This window comes from Lates calcarifer, linkage group LG19 (assembly GCF_001640805.2).
Source record: "Lates calcarifer isolate ASB-BC8 linkage group LG19, TLL_Latcal_v3, whole genome shotgun sequence".
NCBI lineage: Eukaryota > Metazoa > Chordata > Actinopteri > Centropomidae > Lates > Lates calcarifer.
This window is the reverse complement of record NC_066851.1, coordinates 10,916,325-10,936,904: the sequence shown is the minus strand read 5'-3', so window position 1 is coordinate 10,936,904 and position 20,580 is coordinate 10,916,325. Positions and strand designations below refer to the sequence as shown.

At 42.2% G+C, this 20,580-nt stretch overlaps 3 protein-coding genes across 3 annotated transcripts; all 3 read right to left on the bottom strand.

Moving 5' to 3' along the window:
• Positions 1-639: 639 nt before the first annotated feature.
• Positions 640-3,755, bottom strand: tmed8 (transmembrane p24 trafficking protein 8). The gene is made up of 6 exons (XM_018690272.2): positions 3,598-3,755; positions 3,112-3,223; positions 2,879-2,972; positions 2,668-2,761; positions 2,162-2,455; positions 640-1,949 (listed from the first exon to the last, which is right to left on the bottom strand). Exons 2-6 carry the CDS (start codon positions 3,219-3,221, stop codon positions 1,732-1,734), a joined length of 810 nt encoding a protein of 269 aa, XP_018545788.1. The 5' UTR covers positions 3,222-3,223; positions 3,598-3,755; the 3' UTR covers positions 640-1,731.
• An 82-nt stretch (positions 3,756-3,837) lies between these two features.
• Positions 3,838-7,367, bottom strand: noxred1 (NADP-dependent oxidoreductase domain containing 1). The gene is given in 7 exon segments (XM_018689956.2): positions 3,838-4,387; positions 4,624-4,822; positions 4,913-5,003; positions 5,005-5,068; positions 5,159-5,339; positions 5,656-5,820; positions 7,274-7,367. Coding segments are annotated over 7 exon segments (951 nt in total). The 3' UTR covers positions 3,838-4,230.
• Positions 6,324-20,460, bottom strand: atg2b (autophagy related 2B). Its single transcript, XM_018690129.2, has 43 exons — positions 20,328-20,460; positions 19,235-19,647; positions 18,960-19,122; positions 18,676-18,828; positions 18,483-18,585; positions 17,981-18,143; positions 17,714-17,893; positions 17,498-17,594; positions 17,218-17,382; positions 16,955-17,106; positions 16,655-16,766; positions 16,306-16,549; positions 16,038-16,200; positions 15,810-15,902; positions 15,501-15,689; positions 15,096-15,369; positions 14,881-14,989; positions 14,601-14,802; positions 14,085-14,227; positions 13,701-13,858; positions 13,392-13,567; positions 13,128-13,278; positions 12,777-12,979; positions 11,994-12,074; positions 11,748-11,854; positions 11,565-11,657; positions 11,391-11,461; positions 11,209-11,285; positions 10,933-11,103; positions 10,698-10,830; positions 10,415-10,614; positions 10,108-10,337; positions 9,895-10,012; positions 9,604-9,795; positions 9,425-9,526; positions 9,257-9,335; positions 8,963-9,173; positions 8,800-8,869; positions 8,633-8,715; positions 8,365-8,486; positions 7,966-8,120; positions 7,719-7,868; positions 6,324-7,626 (listed from the first exon to the last, which is right to left on the bottom strand). Exons 2-43 carry the CDS (start codon positions 19,394-19,396, stop codon positions 7,396-7,398), a joined length of 6,231 nt encoding a protein of 2,076 aa, XP_018545645.1. The 5' UTR covers positions 19,397-19,647; positions 20,328-20,460; the 3' UTR covers positions 6,324-7,395.
• Positions 20,461-20,580: the final 120 nt, after the last annotated feature.

The following is a 20,580-nucleotide window of genomic DNA, read 5'->3' as shown; positions in this document are numbered from 1 at the left end:
GCAGAACAACACTAGACACTGAGAGTTAATCAGCAACAGACACACAAAATAAATAAATGTTGTAGATTTTACTGGCTGGTATAGAAAATATTTTCATAGCTGTGTATATACAGAAAACAATTACGATTTAATCTGCAAAAAGTGTCCATTCAATAAGCAACTGCCTATCTCCCTGTCCACACCTTTCAAAATCATCATCAATTATTATTATTAAAGTCTAAGTGAATCAATGTAGAGCTTGGAGCTCTAACTGAGACATGGAATAGAATTATATAGGAGCAATTTGAGAACATGTTTATTTTGCTTTTTAGAAACAGTAAAACATGAGTGACACTAGATGTAACTCTGGATTCTGACTGGCCTTTGGGGAGAGCTGAAAATAAAACCTGGTTTCATCAGCACCTCTGTAACAATTACATCAGTCCCCTAATGCCACAATTTAATGGAAACACAGGAGACCATCCTGAAGTACTTTCTAATCCTGGATCTGCTGTGAGTCTGTTATGAAATGAGAGACTACACACACTGACAGTCTTAGTGACATTTTTTAAGTTAATCATGCCTCTGTACAACAAACTAATGAACACATTTGTTCAGTGTTTTCTGCAAACTAGTCCTCCAATTATTCACAAAAGAAAATAGACAATCTTCTATTTATTGTGGATATAAATCTCAGGATAAATTCATTGTAACATACAGTGAAGGTACAGTACAGCAAACATGGGAGGCTTCAAACCTGTTGCTTTACATAGTGTACGACATTAGCAGCCAAATCTGTGACATCTTTGGAAACATGCGCACAAGTGAACGTGGTAGAAACAGGATGAAACAAAGCTAATCAACACAATCAGATCCAAAGTATGCCCGATGCACCGAGGATATTCAAAAACAAACACAGTGACGTTCACGCACATAAACCTGCGCACAAAACACATTTAGATTAATTATTACAACTGCTCCCTTCCCTCTGAAACAGCAAATGAAAGGCAAATGTAAATATTGAATCTATATTACATAATAAGAGCTTTCTGTGATAAGGGATGGCTTTTATTTGTGTCATAAAAAGCACACTCTGAAAAACTGTTACCACTTGGTTCGGTACATTCAATTTCTATCTTTCACCAATACACCACGAACACAGAAGACATGTCTGTGCACAGAGTTTGTATTTCATAATTGTATTCTCTGTTATCACATGATTAGATTTAACATGGATGAAAAATAAGTTACACAACAAAGCAGAGGGATAAATACAAGTGACAACAACGTAGCGACGGAACAATCATAATCAATAGAAAGTGCACGCACACACACACGCAACAGAAAACCTCCATTTCTTCAGAGCACTGCTGATTTAAGCACCTGGCCTGGTGAAATATATTCTGTGCAGGTGTTCCCTGATCACTGCTACAATAGAAATGTTACAGCTGAAGACAATATATGCTTTATGATGGGCACTTGACCAAATAGCACAGTGCATACATGGGAACATGGCACCTCTGCAAGGCTTCATCAAATATCTATCAGCAAAACATTGGAGAAAATGCTGCATTCAAAAATATCTGACAATATACGGAAATTTGACATGTGGCAACACAAGCTGATAGTGATAAAAAATAGATATGCCTATTTTTAGTATATTTTATATTATAATTTCATTTTTTCCAAGTACAGAATCAAAAATAGTTCATCATTATTAAGAGTAACATTCTTAAACAATAGATTGGCATCTCAGGCACTGTAATAAACCCTGTAGTAAAGAGTTTTATTTCGCCAAAGTGAGTAGGAGTTGTCGAACTTCACCAGGTAAGTGCCTTCACCTGGAAAATCGTGGCTCCCCCCATAAACAGACAAGTGACTGTCCTGACGGTATACGGGTAAGATTTCAGCCAGGTTTGAGTTGGTGTGAGTTTTGGAGCCCTTCTCAATATCTCCGTTGGGGAGAGGCCCTGAAACAGAAATCAAATAAACCACAAAGTAAACACATTGAGTAAGATCCCAGCTGCAGGAAAACATATAAAAACACAGATAGGGTATGTTTTATAGACACAGAATAACTGATGTATTTTTATAGACGTCATCCAGGAAAAGGTTTGAAACACACATAGGTGTGAGCTAAAGTTAAGTCGTTTCAAATTCTGAATCGCTAACACTGACTGACCTTCCAGCTCCTCTTCTTCATCTTCGTCATCACTTGACTCGCTGATGTGCACTGTGATAGACCGGTTCGTGACAGGAGTCCAGTCAAAATAGATGCCAAAGCCAATGTCATAGCCGTCAGTTGCGAACTCCCAGCACACTTTTTTGGCCTCGGGGACAGTGGGCACGTGAACTGTCATGATGTCGCCTCGGTACACTGTCACCACGCTGTCCTTCTCCAGTCGAAGCTTTGCCTTCAGCTCCTTCAGTGCAGCAGATGTCCATGTAGTTGGGGGTTTCAGGGGTGGCATCTGGGCTGTCATCAGGAGGAATAAATGGCAGTGTGTTCACAAAGAGCAAAACAGCATTTACTTAGTTTAGATATACCTTGTAAAATTGTAGATTTTTACCTTTTTAGAGCTTGTATTACACTCTGAACACATTTGTAACAGATTTATGAAACCTCTGACTCAAAATCATAGACAAAACAAAGCAGCAGTCATGATGGCACACTCAGCAGGTCCTCACCTTTCATCTCAGTGGAGAGCTGACAGCTCCCAGCGCTGTTGTTCTCCTCGCCTCCTTCCCCCAGGGCCAGCTCAGCAGGGGACTCTTCATTACCCTCAAAATGCACAAACATAAGACACATTATTATTACAGAAAAAATATAATACATTAGTACTTCCCCGTTTACTGCCATTCAGTGAAATCTTATCCAACATACTTAAACATTAACTACCTCTGAACGCTGCCCTGAATCCTCCTTGGTTTCATCCATATTATCCTGGTTTTTGGACTGGGTAAAGCTCTGTGATAGATCTGTATTCTGGAGCCTGAGGTGAAGACAGAATAGCAGCAGAAAAAAATAAATACTAATATTTATAAAGTGATCATATTAGGATGCAATGGGCATAACTAGCAGCAGCCCTTACAGTAGCATTACAAGAAATACTCTCTGCAGCAACAGGTTACCTGTCCAGCGGTCTGTTGTCGCACTGTTTGGATGTTATTCCGGGGAAAGACGAGAAGGAGAGAGATGACAGCCGTGACTGGAGCTCTGATGTAGCCTCTAATCTCTCCATGGCTGTAAAGACAAGGAAAACACCTCAGTCTGCGTGGCTGAAAAAAGATGAAACCCCGCCCCTTCCAACCACAGGGAGGGAGAGAGATGACAACACTGAAACTAGCCTCCTAACGCAGGCTGGATACACTAAACAAACTACAATATGACACTAATGGGCCGTATTAACCACAGCATAGACTTGTGAAATAATGGTTTATGGCGTAGAAAGGAACTGTGTGTGTATATGTGATGGCCTCTGGCCTCATTAAACACCTCCATCGTGGCAAACTGACATTAGCTTGCAGCTGGCTAGCTGGTTAGCTCACATTAGCCACCTAGCTTACATTAAAAGTGCAGCCGGAGCTGCGGGCTCACTGAGCACATACGTATCTTACCGAGATGAAACGCTGGTAGTCTGGTAACTCGAAACAGTTTTACTTTAATCCAACTCAGGCCATCAGGAGGGACGATTCCATATCACTGCAATCATGTGACGGATCCACGGCGCGGCTTCCTCACAGGAAAAAACAGGCGAATTTTGAGACTTCCGTGTTTTCTCGAGTGTTGACGAAAATCGGCGAATCTGAGGCGGTATAGAGGTTACTCTTCTTGACTGGGCATCCCGCAGCTGTTCTGTTGAATCCTACTGTGTATGAACTGAGTAATGGTCCAACTTTTCAACATTGCAGCTTTTAAATAAATGTGCTAAAAGCAAGTGATAAGAACAAAGAAACAGAGGATCTTTTTTTAAAAATTTTATTTATTTTTAGGGATATTTTTGTCTTTGTATGTGCATGGCTCCCATGTTGGACTTCTTTTTGTTTTTCGTGTTTTTCATGTATTATGTATTTGTATTACAGAAACAAAAATATTCAAAATAACATAAAGCTGTAGGTATCCCAAATTATAGTGCAAAGCCTTTTTATTCTTATGCACATATTTCATTACAAATTTCAAAACTGTACATGTAACATAAGGGACACAGTCCCTTACTACTGTGGTGGACATCCTCAAAGAATATAAGTACATTAGTGTGTACAGTAACTGTCTAACATTACTGGTGTATCCAGCAGTGATTTGTACTCTGCAGCGATGCACTGCTGCACAGATTTATTGCTTGACAGAAACCTCAGCAGTGGTGTCTCCTTGCTTTGGGCATCAGTGAGAGAAATCCAGGAAAAAAGCCTTTGAGGGACAAAAAAGTCAAAGTATAGCAGTAATTTAAATGAGTGCTTTGCTTCTTTTCCTTTAATCTTTCCTTATATAATAGTTTCCCCCCCTCTTTTCTTTTACATAACACTGCAGTACAGTGAAGTTCAGAGCTTGGGCCATGTGAGAAATTCACCTTTAATTTACTGGAATCTATCACTTAATATGCAATAACAATACACTGTTTGAGGTGAACACAGTATTGTACTCACTCATCTCCAAGAAGGGAAGATGCATAAGATGAACTGACGAAACTCTGTGCATTTAACTGCACAGCGTGTGTCCATTTCTCCTTGAAGAGACTGTTGATCAGAGAGAGGGCATCACTGGATCCCAGACCAGCAGAGGTGCAGATATTCAGCAGGCTGTACAGCACTGCACACACCCAGCTCAGACTCAGAGAGATGCCACCTAATTAATATAAATAATGTCAAATCAAGGGTGAAACCTCACTGAGTCAAATTTCAAGTGTTCGCCCTTACATAACACATGATGACATACCACTCATTGTAAGAGGACACGATGCCTCTATCAGCAAAGGATCTTTCAAAGCTGAGGAGAGATCAGTGCAGGACAGCCACACATTTGCACCTGTCAGCACTCACAAAGTCATACTGTGGTTTTAGAATAAAGTTGTGTCCAAGAAGTTCAGCTAATCTGAAAAACAAATTCAGAAGAGGTGGAGCTATTGACAGAAAATATATTTTTAAAAATCAGTTGTTTGTGTGTGTATGAGTGCGGTGGTACCTGGTGACAGGCACGGCAGAGACGAAGCTGTATACGAGGCAGCGTTTTGACAGGTGAGAGTGGAGATCAGCGCAGACTTTGGGGAGGTGAGAGGGCAGACAGCAGAGAAAGAGAACGTCTGCCCATGCTGCCAACCTGCGATTGTTAAAGAAACACTCGACGCCGGTCTGGACACATTCCACTGTAACACAAAAGCAACAAAACAAACATAAAAACAGGATCTTAGGTATATAAATATTACTTTCTCAATGTAGGGGCATGGTGCAATTCAGTTAAATCAACTGATGTTTAATGTGGTGTGTCTTTGGTAAGTCCACAGAGCCTCTTGCATTAGTGGCGACCAATAAAGGCCTTTTCACTTGCGTGGAGTGAAACCATAACGCATTTATTAGTGTGTATGTATTTATTAGTCTCTATAATGTTAATTTAGTTAGTTTCTCTGCATCAGAACAACTGATTGAACTTTGATTTGGCCCTGAATAAATATTTCAGTGTACCTGCAGATTCTGGTCTTCTAGTGGAGACTTTAATGTGTGATGGTTTGATTCCAGTCAGTTCCAAGAGGGAGAGAAGCAGCTGTTTTCCCATGTGACCCAGCCCAAGTATCCCCACACAGAGGTCCTTCTCCTGATGCTGCTGAGTCTCTGTTTGCCGTTTGACCTCTGATTAGAGATATGAAGTGTTTCAGTTAGAATGACTTAAAACAGCATGAATAAAAATGTTTCAAGTTATAATTAAATTTCGTATTGTGTATTCACTTGACACAGACCTACAGAAGAATTACCTCAGTGAATGGACGAGTTTGCACAAGTAAAGAGCATGCGCGCACCCGCAAAATGTCAGTCCAGCCGCGCGTGCACGAAGGTAAAGTAACTTTTTCTCATCATCAGTTAAACCAGTCTCAAAAGAAAAACTGCTCAAATCAGCAGCTACGTCCGCCATCACTTAAAGTTTTAACAGGGGTAATTTGCGCAAAAAGCTGACTAGATAGTAAAACTTTGGCTCGCCGTCCTGTTGCTATGACAACATTTAAAACTTCCGATTTACCGGGTTACACATTTCAAAATAAAGCTCTTTTTCAGAATAAAAGCAAAAGTCTGAAACAGAAGATCCATCCATGACAACTTAATTTTTGAAAAGCAAGCCACAACTCCACTCCACTGTGGTGACTTGAGCCGTTTTTAATTCCCTTTCATGCTTTTCATACAAATTCAAGAGTCAACTGTACACGTATGTACAAGAAATATTCTTTCCACAAACAGGAAAATGAGCAAATCAAATATTTGCAACACAACATATCACGTCAAATACCAATATTCAAGCATACACGTAAAAAAATCAACTGAGCAAAATATTAAGACTTTAATTGAAGATGTTGAGTGGATGTAGTTCCTTGTACAAGTTGGTATCTACAATTTGAAAATGTTGAGTAACAGACTGACGGGAAAAAAAAAGAAACTTTTTAAATGTCAAAATCAGCCTTTCAGGTCAGCAGCTTTTGTGAACTTTACACAAGGTTGATCACAGCTCAAAATAAAATTGTGAAACTCGTGAAGAATCTGGGCAATCTTCCCATCTATCATTCATTTGGGCGAGTAACCCTTCAAGTCACTTCAAAGTGCTGATTACAGATCACAGCTGTAACACATTCAGTTACTATGTTTGTTCTTTCCTATTTGCATGAAATGTTACATTAGGATTATTTACAGTAAATAACAAGGCGCACATACAGTACATTATATAAATTAAGGGTCATTACACCTATATTATTAGTGTTTGTCAACACCAAGAAGAATAAGCGAATGTAACCACACAACTTGTAAACAGAGCTGTTTGAGAATGAAGCAAATGTTTGCACTTCATGAAACAACAGCGTATTTCCTCATTATGATTTTATATTTAAAATGCCATTGTCTATTCTACAACAGAACAAAATCCACATAAACACCATATGTGGCTCATTAATTCATCGCACTATCATACATCCCTTTGACTAAACACACAGTTGGACTATGCTGATAACCATGAAGGCACTGTGAGGGAACTGGTAAGCTGACACAAGCTGAATCACAGTAGCTAAAAAATGCCACGAGATGAACAGTATTTTATTTACACCAGGGTCGTGATGCACCTCTGAGATGTTCCTCTTCAAAAATGCTCTGAAGAAAGTTTCCATCACATTTATCAGCTCCTGCTTCTGCACAGTCATGGTTTCAGGTGTCGTATGGCAACAACAATTACTCCTCGCCCTGCCTCCATTTCTGTGATTCCTCCTGGCGAGCATCGGGGTGAATCTGGTTCCTCATCCCACCCAAGACATTGGAGGTGGCCTCAGTGGCCATAATGAGAGGCTTGACTACAGCTGGCGGCAGCTGTCGGAGAACTCCGCCCACTGCCCCCGTCATCCCGCGCTGCTCATGCTCCCGGGTGGCTGTGTCATAGATAGTCAGTGCAGTGTCTGTGATCCCCTGTAGAGAGAAACACAATCATACAAATGAATGACAGTTTCTTTCCATTAACATCACTGCAGGTTAAATATTTCATCTTTACGTTTGTTTACCTCTTTCACCACAGTATAGGCTTTGGCTACACCTTCTCTTAGGTCCACAGGCTGATGAGCCAGTCCATAATGTGAGAACCGTTTTATCCTCTTTGTGTCTCTCTCATCAGGCACTGGAGATACCATGTCATAGGCTGTCTCAGCCGCTGCCTGAAAATCAGACAAAAACCATTTATTTGTCTGATGCTTCATGGAAGCAGTACTAATGAATAGAGACTTTTTAGTGACTGTGGAGAGGCCAGTTTACCTGTATAGTGCGCACCATCCTGTTGGTGAGCTCCAGAGCGGCCATAGCAGTAGAGGTCCCAAAGGAAGCAGTGCCGCGCTGAAACCCACGAACTATCCGGCCGTCTTTCCTGTACTGCTCAATCGGGAGCCAAACCAAGTCCCTGAATCCCTGAACTGAACAAAACATTCATCTTAAGAACAGGAAAATAGAGTACCTGAGAGACACCTGTGATCAGTAAGCTCCTCTATCGTAAATGATATTCACAGCAGTTCATTAATGAAATCATAAATCCCATCTTTAAAGACACTGATTGTGTTGAGTATGGTCATAAAAAGGGACAGAAAGTTTATATCTTAAATGTGGGACAAAATCTGGAAATACAAAAAAAGGTTAAGACTGAGCATGTGCTGTACTCACCCAACTGTACCAGTGAGTGAATAGGTCCAACACCACCCAGCAGACCTGGAAGCTGGTTCTTCTTTATGTCATTAAGCCACTCATTTATTGCATAGGAAAACAGCTTATCCACACCTAATAATCTGAAAGACAGACAAGTATTAGTACATTGGAAAAACCATTTGTTATTTGTGAACAGTGAATTATACACTTCAAATATTCTGTATGTGGTGTGTGGAAGAAAACAATACTGAAAGTCTCACGTGATGAATTACTGAGATAAACATACCCTTGTCTGTAGCACAACCGTCTCAGTTTCAGCTCTGAACAATTCAGCTGTGTCAACCCAATAATGATGCCTGCAAATGTTCCCTGAAACAAAACAGTTATTAAGTTATGAACAAAGCACTAATAACATAATGTGGAATTAACGCAAACTGTTCCTGGACCACATACCTGCTCCATTGAAACATGTTTCCCATGGTAATCCAAGCGAATGGGAACCTCAGAGGTAAATCGAAACTCCCTGGTAGGAAAAGAAAATGTTACCAAATACAGAAAAACAATTTGATTATTTCTTTTAAAGGGATTTCATTATTTATTTATATTTAAGGCTGACCTAAAGAAGATCGGCTGGTCTGTGAAAGAAGGAGCAGAGGCTTCACTGTCAGTCGCTTCTTCCCTGCTAGTTGTGGAGAAACCATTGTGGCTCAAACGTCTCTGAGCAGGCACTGAGATGATTGGGGCCGGGTCCTGGCTGCTGCCAGCGTGCTTGGAGAAGCTGCAGGAGATCTCGGGGGCGGCTGCTTTCTTTGTGGAAACACAGATAGCTGCGAAACAATACATCATCATGAGCTTTTGGTTGAAAGTAATGTTTACAATGAAGGACATCTGTGTGGATGATCAGTTTTACCTTCTTGAGCAGGTGGTGAAAAAAACTCAACTTCAGTGGCAAGACTAGTAAAGAAGTCCTTCAGGAAGAATAGTGCATCCTTCAAATGAACAAACAAACAGGACAGTCAGTAAAAACATTGCTGAGGATGCTGAGTTTGGGAAAATAATCTATATCTGAGTCTTATACCTGATCAATATTGAGACGAAGAGGCATCAGGGAAACACGCAGACAGCACTCCTGAGGAGCCTGACCTGACTCCGGACACATGTGCAGCGCCTTAACTGTCAACTAAGAGCAAAAGCACATAAGAAGTTACACCAGGCCAGCACTTGACTGGTTTAATATGAATGTGTTTCCTTTCTCACCATGTTAGAATGGGCTTTGCGAGGCATTTCTTTGCTAGAGTACAAATACAGGAACTTGTTCATTTGTGAAGTCGCCAGTCTGTCTCGGATCTCCAAGTCCTGCACGACGAACACCTGCCGAGAGACTGGCTGGTCCACTGCTGACCCAGAGGCCACCTGGGCCTGTGGGTACACCTCATGTTGAAATCTCACCTGAGGTCAAAGAAAAGGTTGGTAAACAATGAAAGAACGACCCAAGGCAATCATACGATCTGACTGAGTGCATCAAAATAAACCGAAGAATAACTTTACCTTGCTGAGTTGGATCTCCATGAGAACGTCAGGGTTCCTTCCTTTTCCACCTCCTGCCCGTCCTGAAGCCTTGGCCTGTCTCACTGGGGTTTGTGAGGGGGAGCTATGAGGTGTAGACCTGCAAGGCAGTGGAAAAAAATAAAAATCAAACAGTCCATTTCCCTTTGAGCACATTTAAATGTTGTCTGCACAATTAAATAACATATGACTCACCCTCGGCTTCTAGCAGGAGAGGCTGTGAAAGTCGCACCCCCAAAGTCTTTCCCACCATAAAGGTGCCAAATGACAGAGATCTCCTTGATGAGGTAGCGCACCTCCGGGATGGGAAAGTTCATGGCTCCACGACTGGAGTCGCTCCCATCCAGAGGCTGACTGAAGTGATCATCCTTGATTTCCACTGGGTCTGAAGTAAGGAGCTTTACCACTGGTTCCTGATCACGATCCTGGAACATATATTTATTACAGTAAGGCAACAAAAACACTCAAAGCTAGAACTGTGTAAACAAGTATATATTCCAACCTCTCCTCTGGAACCAGGTGTTTCCAGGATACAAAAGTCATCTGTCTCTTGGGCCAGGCTAGGGACAGGAGTGATGAGAGGAGAGTGAAGCATGGGGTAAGTGGGGCTTGAATCTTGGTTAAAATTCCCACTCTCATCTGGGAAGAGGAACAGGTCTGAGCGAGGTGGTTCATGGTCGTGATTCCGCTCCTCATGCGCGCCTGCAGATGAGTGAAATGAAAAATCTCATGAGGTCCAGTTACATTATTCAACGATTTACAGCTTTAATCCTTACTGAACTCACCATTCTGCTGCGGCCCTGGTGTATGCTGCCCATCGGTTTCCTCCATAGCTTCACTCATCAGATCCTGCAACATCTGCTGCTCAGTCTCGGCGAGCAGGGGTGTCTGTGAAGGGGGCCGGCTGGGAAACTCCGCCTGTCCAAAAATACACTCGGACTAAGCATCGTATGACTGGCAGGATTTTGAAAGTGCACTGTAACTATGTAACATATTCTCATGAGTGGCGTCACTGCTGACCTTGGTTCTTTGAGTAATGCTGCTGTGCTTGGCCTCAGGTTCTGCAGGGGGCAGCAGGTCTCCATAGCTGGCTACATACTGGATAAGGTTCATGAGGGCGGCACAGGAGTCTGAACATGTTCTGATGTGAATGACGTCACTGGAACAGCGCAGCTCAAATCTGGGCTCCGACTATCACCCGAAAGACAATGAAAAAGTACATAAAAATGTGGGATCCTTGTCCTTGAGAGCGAAAGTCTAAAATATTAGCGCCATTTAGAGACAGAAAACTCTTACCAATTTTCCATCTGCTCCAGGTTTGACAGCTGTAATCCTCAGCTCTAGTGTTCCCATGTCTACCACTTGGACGTAGTCTGTGACAAAAAAACAAACGCAAACACTGATCAAAGCTGCATTTTTTAACACTTCAGTTAATTCAAAAATGTATTATTTCAAAATCATCACTGCAGCAAACTTACCACGTGCTAGATTAACAGAGACTGCATTACTCTTGTCTGAGAGGAACAGAGCAGCTTCGTCCAAAATGATCCTGCAAACAACATGTTCTGCTTAGCAAAGACAAATCTATAACTCAACTGCAATTACATTTCTCTATTTTGTATTAGTGACAAAACCAGTAGACTGTTTAATACCTGAGTGTTGAAGAGGAGTGATCTAAAGAGACACTGCTGGAGATGCTGAAAGTTTCTACAATGAGCAGTGATCTGAGTGGCAGGTAAAGGGGTCTGTCAAGACAAAAGCACATGCTACATGAGAATAAACACACAAATAACACATAACTTTTAAAGTAGTTGGAGGTTTGAGGCGTTCTTGACCTGTAGTCTAGAGAGCAGCTCCATAGGTGTAGATGTAGGGTGGTGACAGATGTAGGAGGAGCGTAACCCAACACAGGCTCATCAGAGACATTCAGAAAGTCGACAATCTGTAGAGAATAAATCAGCAATAAGATTACAAATGTCTGATGTTATTGCATGATTGAAATGATGATTTTCTTATTCATGTGAAGGTAAAAGAATAAAAGAGGTTTTAGTTTAGAGTTAGTGAGGTCTATTTTGTCTTACCTGGTCATACCACCCCAGGCTGGGGGGGACAACTCTGTGCTGGAGTGTGGCTCCTCTCACTCCAACAGCAACCAGAAATTCCTGCATTAAAACAGATCACCACAGTCAGCAGCAAACCAAAAGCAAACTGACTGGTGTATTTTAAACACCAGTTCTGCCAAAATAGCATTACTGCTTTACTGAGTGCATACTAAAATCTGTGTTGAAACAGATGCTACTGCACACGTGTGGTTTCTGGAAAAATTTAAAACTCCACTTATAATCAAGTCCGGTGTTTCCCAACATAAAATATTGACTTAGCTGCCTATTATTTTCCTACATGAGTATTTACCTTGCACTTACATGCCAAGGTCAGGGTTTAGACTAAAGAACAGATCCAGGAAAATAATTCATTTTGACTACAGCCCCATCTACAGGGTGAATGTGGCAAATGTGGCCATGAAGGTTTACTGTTTAGTACTAACACAGTCTTAGTCAATAGATCTCTGACAAATTGAGCCTTATGGAAAATATTCAAGCAGTGTCTCAGGTGGTCTTGGGGTAAATCTAAGGGCTCACAATTTGATTAACAGGATAAGAAAGAAGAAAAGTTCATCTACACAGAATTCTATTATATTCCTCGCAACTTTTATCTTTGCTTTTTTCACCTTGGGAAATAGAGTCATATCATTAAAATGAGAAACTCTCATGTGCAACAAACAGCCTGAGTACGAACAGTGTCTTACTAACAACAGTTTCACACAGTGATCTGAAGCCAACCATAAGTGATGTGGGTGCCCCTACCTTGACGTTGCGTTCTGCGTTCTGTGAGGAGATTTTGACAGCAACGGACACCATGCTGCGGGCCTCCAGACCAATCCCCTCTGAGGGTGTTGAGGATCTCTCGGGAGATGTCTCTGATTGGTAGATAGTTGGCTCTAGCCAATGGGGATGTGTCCTGCATGGCAACTTTATGTCTGAGACAGAGGTGCCTCCATCCATAAGCCCTGAGCAAATTGATACAGTGGGACATGAGTGAAAGAGGCACAGGTATATACGTGACTGACATAATAGCAGAGATGCTCACAAACATGACATATTCACAATAACATAAGACTAATATTATAGGGAACAAGTGCAGTATTAGTAGTTTACCTTGGTGATACATGCAAATGCTACTGGTGTGGAAGCAGATGTAGTGTTGGTCTTTATAGCCTTCATATTGTGTTACACTGAACAGCACAGCATTTTTCACCTCCAGCCAGAACTCGCCATGTTTGTTTTTCTGTATAGTTTTATCCTCCTTCTGGAAAAAAACAAGATGGAAACTCAACCTCACTGTCCATTAAACAAGCTGTTATGCATACCTGGATAAACCTGTGAGAACTGTAAGTTATTTCAAAAAGAATGTGAGATTACCTTAGCATTAGTCTGAAGAGCTACCAGGCCGTGATTGACACTAAGGATGACAGAGAACAGACTCTGGGAGGTCTTGCTCTGGGTTCTGGGCTTTTTCTTTTTGCGAGACCTGAGGCCCAGGTCAGAGGCCGGAGAGTAATAGTGCATGTTCTCCTCCTCTGAGCCGCTGGTCTCTTCTGAAAGCAAAACAAAAAGCATGTCTATGAAGTGATGAAAGCTGTCGGGTGTTAAAACACGGCCGCATATCGCAAAATTTGACTTCAATTTTGAGAGTCCGCAAAGTTCTATAACAGGTTTTTGCTTCCTCACCTTCAGGTCCAGTAGAGCGGAACTGGCTGAAGCTGTCTTTGGAGTAAGTGTTGATCAGCTGACTGGCGACAGAGAGGCCAACTCCATACGGCATGTTCTCAACAGTCTCCACTGGAGATGGAGCAGTGGGCTCCCACAGTAGCAGGTCATTGTTTATCCTAAAATATTACAAACGTTCATTTTATATGTGCAAAAGGTACAGATTGATTTCTTCCATGTGTAAAAGTTTTAACTGTCAGCTGCTTTCTTTAACTACTGTATTAACCAGACTTTAACTCACTTTATCACTTTTTCAAGACAAACCTTAATATTTACCAATTTAGTGAGTTTTGCTGTATTTTTATTGCCATGCTGACATTTAATATAATATCATAAATTCAGTACCTGTTGTGTAGTTTTTCATAAAATGCCTTGCTGGGCAGCGCTAATTGCACATTGGGGAAACACAACTCAAGGATGAAGCGTGAGTTGTTCATGGTTTTTTCCTGGAACTCTGTCATCTCAGCAACATCACCAGGAATGACCATCTGGAATAAAAATAAATAAATAAAAATTATAAACGTGGGCTCATCACCACCTGCTCTGTCAACAGGTTAGTTATGCAAAGCAGTGTGTGTGTTGCTTTTTGCATAATGACGCATCTGTCATATATTTTAATACATCAACCAGAGGATGGTCTCGCTTCTGAATGCAAATTCATGCACCTGCATTCAGTCCACCTGCTTTGAACCAATGGCATGTAAGGAAACGTGTTTGTCAGGTGGACATAAAAATTAGTCTTTTGCCAATGTCAAGCATATTTGTGCACTGATAACGTCTTATTAACAACTTTGGTCCAAACTGGGTGTAGTTTCTGTTTTTTAACATTTCTATCAACGTGGCCCTTTAGCCATGACCCACCTCTTCATTCTCATACATAACTCTGCGTGAGGAGAATGGTGATGGCTCTGGTTTCCCAAAGTCACACACATCCTTCAGTGAATGAGCAGCCCCCTCCTCTTCTTCCTCCTCAAGAGAATGATCCTCAGCCCCCTCATCATCTTCAGCCGCCACACGCTCGAGGATCGAGTGCACTGCAGTGGGGTTCATCTTCAGTACGACCCTGCTCAGACGAATTTAACATCAGTGGAAGGTTCCTCTGAACGGACTGATCAGTTTGAGGCTTGTTAGATAAACTTACCTCGGCCAGTCAAACTTTACACTTTCAGATGTTGACATGTCTCCATCCATGGTGTGGGACACTCTGAGGAACCGGGCTGCTGGTTGGTCTGGCTCCTCTTGGAACTTCCCTGTTTAGATTTTTAAAAAAAACACAGCAGTAAAAGAGCAGCTCATCATTTTTAAAAAATCTTCAAAAAGCAGTTTGGAAACTTGTTTCTCCCTTGGACGACATACCAATAAGGTCCCTAAACGTGAGTTCCATCTTAGTTTGGTCAGGAGAGCTGCCACCCATGAACTCCGTTTTCATTTCCAGGTCTTCAAACTCCAGGTAGAGAACTTCCTTCTGCAGGGACTTCTTGAACCAAGGGCCCCTCTCTTGATCTGAGCGCAGGTCAGGGATGGGGAAGCGGACTGCGAGGCCCAGTACTGGGGCATTAATGGTCAGTGACACATGACAGTTAGTTGGAGTGTGGCTGTCATCAAGGAAAACCTCAGTAAAGGCCTTGTGCTGTGAAATTAGTGAAGACACACAAAAATATAGATTATGAACTTTGTTGTACAGTGATGATTTACATGATCATTTGTGACAATTATTTCCGAGGCTACAATAATTAGTAATAGTTCCTGGGAGGACCTTACCAAGCTGACATGTTTATTATAGGATGTATACATATGAGAGGCCATCATCTCTGTGGTGGCCAGCTTCTGAGGTTGTAGCAATGAGTTGAGACGGTCTACGATGCTGATGTCCAGCTCAGAGCGCACAGGGCCCAGCTCCACCTGGATCTCAGCTTTCCTGGGGATGGTGCTAAGGCGCACTTGACCGCCCTGCTCAGAGAGGCAAAGGGCTGACTTGTATGGCTACCAGACAACGATGCAGAAAAAGCACTTGTGTGTTAAGTGTTAGTGAGTGTTGTGGTTTCATATTGGACTAACAAATGCTGTTACCTGAGGGCCCCTGCGCTCAGCCTGTTTGTAAAGCAGGTGAAGGCAGGTGGTAAGCGGCGCATCAGCACTGGCTGTGGTGTCAAATGTCAGGAGCTGAGGTGCGACAGAGAAAGTAGTGAGGAACACTCCTGATGCCATGCCAGCTGCAACTGAGTGTATATGCAGCATTTAATCAACTAAAGCTCAGTGCAGTGCAAAATGTGTTTGGCTCAGATTTAAAAATCTAACCTCAGTGTACTGAATGCCTCTTTGGGAGCCAGCAATGACAGCCTCAGAGGGGAACAGACACTCCAGAAATTCCACCTGGTTAAGGGAGACATCAGTGCTGAAAGTCCGCAAGCTGGATCCCTGACAGTGTTCATAGTTTATCTTCAGACCCTGGCCCACAAACCTGCAGATATAAACCCAGGTCAGTCAGGTATTTACACACTCAAATCCTAAACCTGTCCTACCGTAAGACAACAAATACAACTTTGCACAACAGAAATAAATGCACCTGAGGTGGTCATGGGGACAAGCCTGATTGAACACTGTCCGAGACTGAAGGAAAGCAGCCGGGGCGAGCTGGCCTGGGCCCACCATGCTGAAGAAGTGCGCAGCCATGGGGCCGAGGGGACTGGGAGCAGCATCTGGTGGTGGCAGCGGGTCGATGTGGAGGACAGAGACAGCCAGGCTGCTCAGTGTCAGCTTTAACACCAGCTCTGGCCTTGACTCATCACCATGAGTTTTGGATGGATGGGCTGAAATATAAAAATGGCAGATATACAGATACTTAATGATTTTTTTTTTCAGAGGGTCTAGTGCTTGATTTAAGTATGTAAATCTTATTTTGTTATATCACTTACAAGTCTGTCTCAGTAATTTTTGAGGGAGTTGTGAATCCCGTGACTGGACGGGTGTTTCATTAGCCTGCTTCTCTCTTTGGCGCGGTACATCCATGTAATCATCCCACAGAGCCTAAAAACACAGATATCATCCCAGATTATATGAGAACAGCAAATGATCTGGAATATTTTTAACACACAAGCTACAACACATACAATCATACAATCATTTAAATACCTCCTTGTTTTAACCAGACCACTGAGAGTCCATGTGCTCAACTACATTATATTTCAATGTGTCTCTATGACTTTAAGACTCACTGCTGCATTTCCAGAGGGAGATTCTCCTGGTGAGGCTGAGTAGTTGCTATTAAGTGACAAATCCAAGTCAACAGTGGGTGGTTCACCCAGAGGAGGGAGGGATGACAAACTGTGAGACATGTCCATGTCAGCCATGGAGAAGAACACATCATCTACATCAGCAAATGAAAAAAAAGGAAAGGACAATTTTCATCAAACAGATGCAACTATGATTTCTGACTTATAAGATATTATAGAGTGAGAGGATGGTGTTTGAGTCCAACCTCGACTTGACACAGTTCTGGTGGTCTGGCTCTCAAAGAGGTCGGGGTCTGCTCCTGGCACAGCAGTATCCTTCTTCAGGCAGCGGTTCAGTTCCATATGGAGCCGATACTCATCTTCCTGCTGTATAGGTCGACTCTTTCTATCCTTAGCCCATTCCTGCACACCTTCACAAACAGAGAAAGGAATACTCTTTTTTGGCTCTATTTCTAAATTGCTCATTTGGTGATTTTTTTTTTTTTTTGTTTCATCTAAATTATCTATCAACAGATGGATGCTCACCTCCACCAGAGAAAGCTCCAAACAAGTCCAGAAGAAGATGAACTTGCCGTGGGGACAGCAGAAAAATCAGTGTATCTATATGTCCAACAACATCCAGCTGAAAAGCAAAGCATGTCCAGCTGCATGATTATTGATATTAACCCAAGTGCATAATGCTGAGTATATAATCAGGGACATTTTTCATAATATTTTATAATTGAGAAATTGTTTATTTACCTTTGCTCCAGGCATAGCTAGGTTGTTTTTCAAAGTGAGGGACAATTCAATTCTACCACCGAGGCTCCCAACCTGCACAGGTTCAAAGGGTGTCGTAGAGGACACAGGCTCTGTGAACTGTGGATGAGGCTCACATATTATTTTGGGGTTCCAGCTCGGGGAGAGCTTTGGCTCAGTTTCCTGCAAAATAACAGATAATATATATTTTTTAAAAGGCTTCTACATACAACTCCTCTATGCCGAATTTCAAAGACTCCCTACACCAACCGTTGGAGTGGGTGAAGATTTGCATGCAGCTCGAGACGCATCTGAAAACTCATCCCAAAATATGGTGATGCCTTCCATCTGCAGGTTTTTATTTGCAAATGTGGTTGGCTGATGCACATTCACACTTGAACTTTCTTCGCCTGTTTCGTCGCAGTAAACAATCCTGAAAGCAGAAACAGAATACAATTAGCTTGACAAGGGCTGACAGTAAGACAGTGAAGACTGATGCATCAGCAACTGCATTATGTGTAATACATATTACGGACATCTTCCATACATTTATCTGCAGCCATTTTTTACGCTCAAATCATATCCTATCTTTTATGCTTCCTCTAATCAACATATTTCCCTTTGTGATTGATTATGGTTTTACATTTAAGAGAGGAAATTGGTGGCCTAACGATTCTACAACAGAAATTGAAACTGCGGTACAAACATCCACAATACTGTATCCTGATATAGGTGAACAGAACTGTAAGAATCATTGACTGCCCAAACGTACTTGTTGATTCGTATCTCGAGAGCAATTCCGGTTTTAGAATTTTCCGGTATGTGTTCAACTCTGAGGACAGTGTCCAAAAATGTCACTTTGACCCTTCTCAGAACTGCAAGATAAAAAAATAAAAGACCTCAGTTTATGCAACACCAGCAAAGTAAACCTCCTAAAATGCTGCCTGATGTTATGATCATATTACCTGTCTCTATCGTTTCTGCAAACTTCTCTAATCCCTCAAAAGGCTGGAAGCTCTCTCCCATATCATCGGTGAGTTTCTGGCTCAGACATTCTTTGGCAAGCTGCATGCTGCTCGTCATGAAACTGGACCAGTACATGGGCTCAATGCCAGATGCTGGGAGAAAACAGCCAGTGGTGACACATTAATTTTCTTTTAAGTAAAATTAATTGCCAACTTGTTCATATGTGACAAAATAACATGTTTTCTCAACACTTTTTTCACAGATAGTGTTGTAGTGGTCTTACCTGCTCTTGGTCTTGGTCTGAGCACCATCTCCAAACCCTTCACCTCTAGGGCACAGTTCTCCTGCAGCAGGGCTGCCCATGGGACGGTTAGAGAAATAGTCTGGATGAACCCTGCGATTACTTCAAAAGGAGCATCTGCCGTCTCTAGGAGTTCATTGAGTGACTGCAGAAAAAGACATGATGCTGAAGCTTCTCCTAGTTCATGCAGATTCTGTATGAAAATCAGATAATTTAATCAGCTGTATTTTCTGCCACAAAGGTAACATTACACATACCCATTTATCCAATGGCACTTGGGCAAGTGATCCAGTGCCTTGATAGAGGTCTAAACTGAGCTGATCCAAACTCAGCTTCTCCTGTAGAAAGTTGCCAAGGTACCGATGAAGAAGGTACCTGCAGGCCCGCTTCTTGATGGACTCCGAAAATGGCCAGGGCATCTTAACTCAGTGGGGTGTACAGTACGCAGGAAATGAAAGGGATTATGAGGCTCTGCAACCAGAATGCTATAGCTACTCAAACAGCTATGAATTAGTCAGTAGCGTTACAGTTGTGTCATCCCGTCGACTTAAAGACATCAAGAAATCGTGAGTTCAAACATCCTTTATATCCCAAGAGTAGGGACACTTCGGAGGATGTGTTGACACTCAGGGATGTATGTGGGAATTGGTCCGACTCCAGTTTGCTGCGCCTACAGAAAACACACACACATATGGTGCCCCCTTTGAAATTTGACACTGGACACAACATTAGACACGTTTACAACACAGCCGAAAACAACAAGCAACATTAATGCGTTAGTTTGAGACTGAGACAGCTTTAAGTTACTGCTATGTAGCGTTATAATATCGTGCAACATAAACTATCCAGTGTTAATCTCAGCCTACATTTGCCCCCATTCTACAGCCAGTATAAACTAGCCAAGCTCGCTTGCGAAATGGATGTTAGCATGCCAAGGTCTTGGTGGTCAATAGCTACTCTTAGCTATGTTTACTTAAACGGAGCTGTCACCGTGGTCAGGAGACGGGAGCTGCGCTCTGATTGCTGGCTAGACAATGGCATGTCATTAAGCTAGCTAGCCGGCTAGCAAATGCGAGGCTACTGCTGTTAGCTCGGCCATAAACCACTGCTGCCGGTAGAGTGAGGGTACATTAGCATAGCCGGCTAACGGCATGCTAAGGTTGTATCGGTAGATGCTTGCTAGTTAGCTAGCTCACCAGCTAACCTAAAAGCCAACATTTCCCAAGTTATCTACTATCACACGACAGATGTACACTGATAAAACACCATACACATATACACCAGTTCAATATGCAGACATGCATGAGTCAGAGAGGAGAGTTGAAGATGTTAGTGCAGCTCTTAACTTACCTTCTGACTGAGTTGTTTACAAACACTTTCATGACTCCGCACCGACTGAGCCTACACGCTCCAGGATAGGATTGGACAATGACGTCAGAAAATGGCGGAACTGAGTAGCTCGCTGGACACTTATTGGGGCAAGATTTCTTTTAGGTAGTTATTGAGACACAAAGCAGATGAAATAGACATAAGAAACAACGTACGTTAATGTGGTATTTTACTCTTGCTATCCATAAATCAGAGCCTGAACATTTAACTATCT

Coding starts and splice junctions, on each gene's coding strand:
- tmed8 (XM_018690272.2), bottom strand. CDS start 3,221: ATGGAGAGATTAGAGGCTACATCAGAGCTCCAGTCACGGCTGTCATCT. Junction 2,762..2,878: donor ATTCAGGGCAGCGTTCAGAG/GTAGTTAATGTT, acceptor GTGCATTTTGAG/GGTAATGAAGAGTCCCCTGC. Junction 2,456..2,667: donor GCTCTCCACTGAGATGAAAG/GTGAGGACCTGC, acceptor TCCTGATGACAG/CCCAGATGCCACCCCTGAAA.
- atg2b (XM_018690129.2), bottom strand. CDS start 19,396: ATGCCCTGGCCATTTTCGGAGTCCATCAAGAAGCGGGCCTGCAGGTAC. Junction 18,144..18,482: donor CTCGAGATACGAATCAACAA/GTACGTTTGGGC, acceptor TTCTGCTTTCAG/GATTGTTTACTGCGACGAAA. Junction 16,201..16,305: donor TGTCCCCATGACCACCTCAG/GTGCATTTATTT, acceptor TTATATCTGCAG/GTTTGTGGGCCAGGGTCTGA.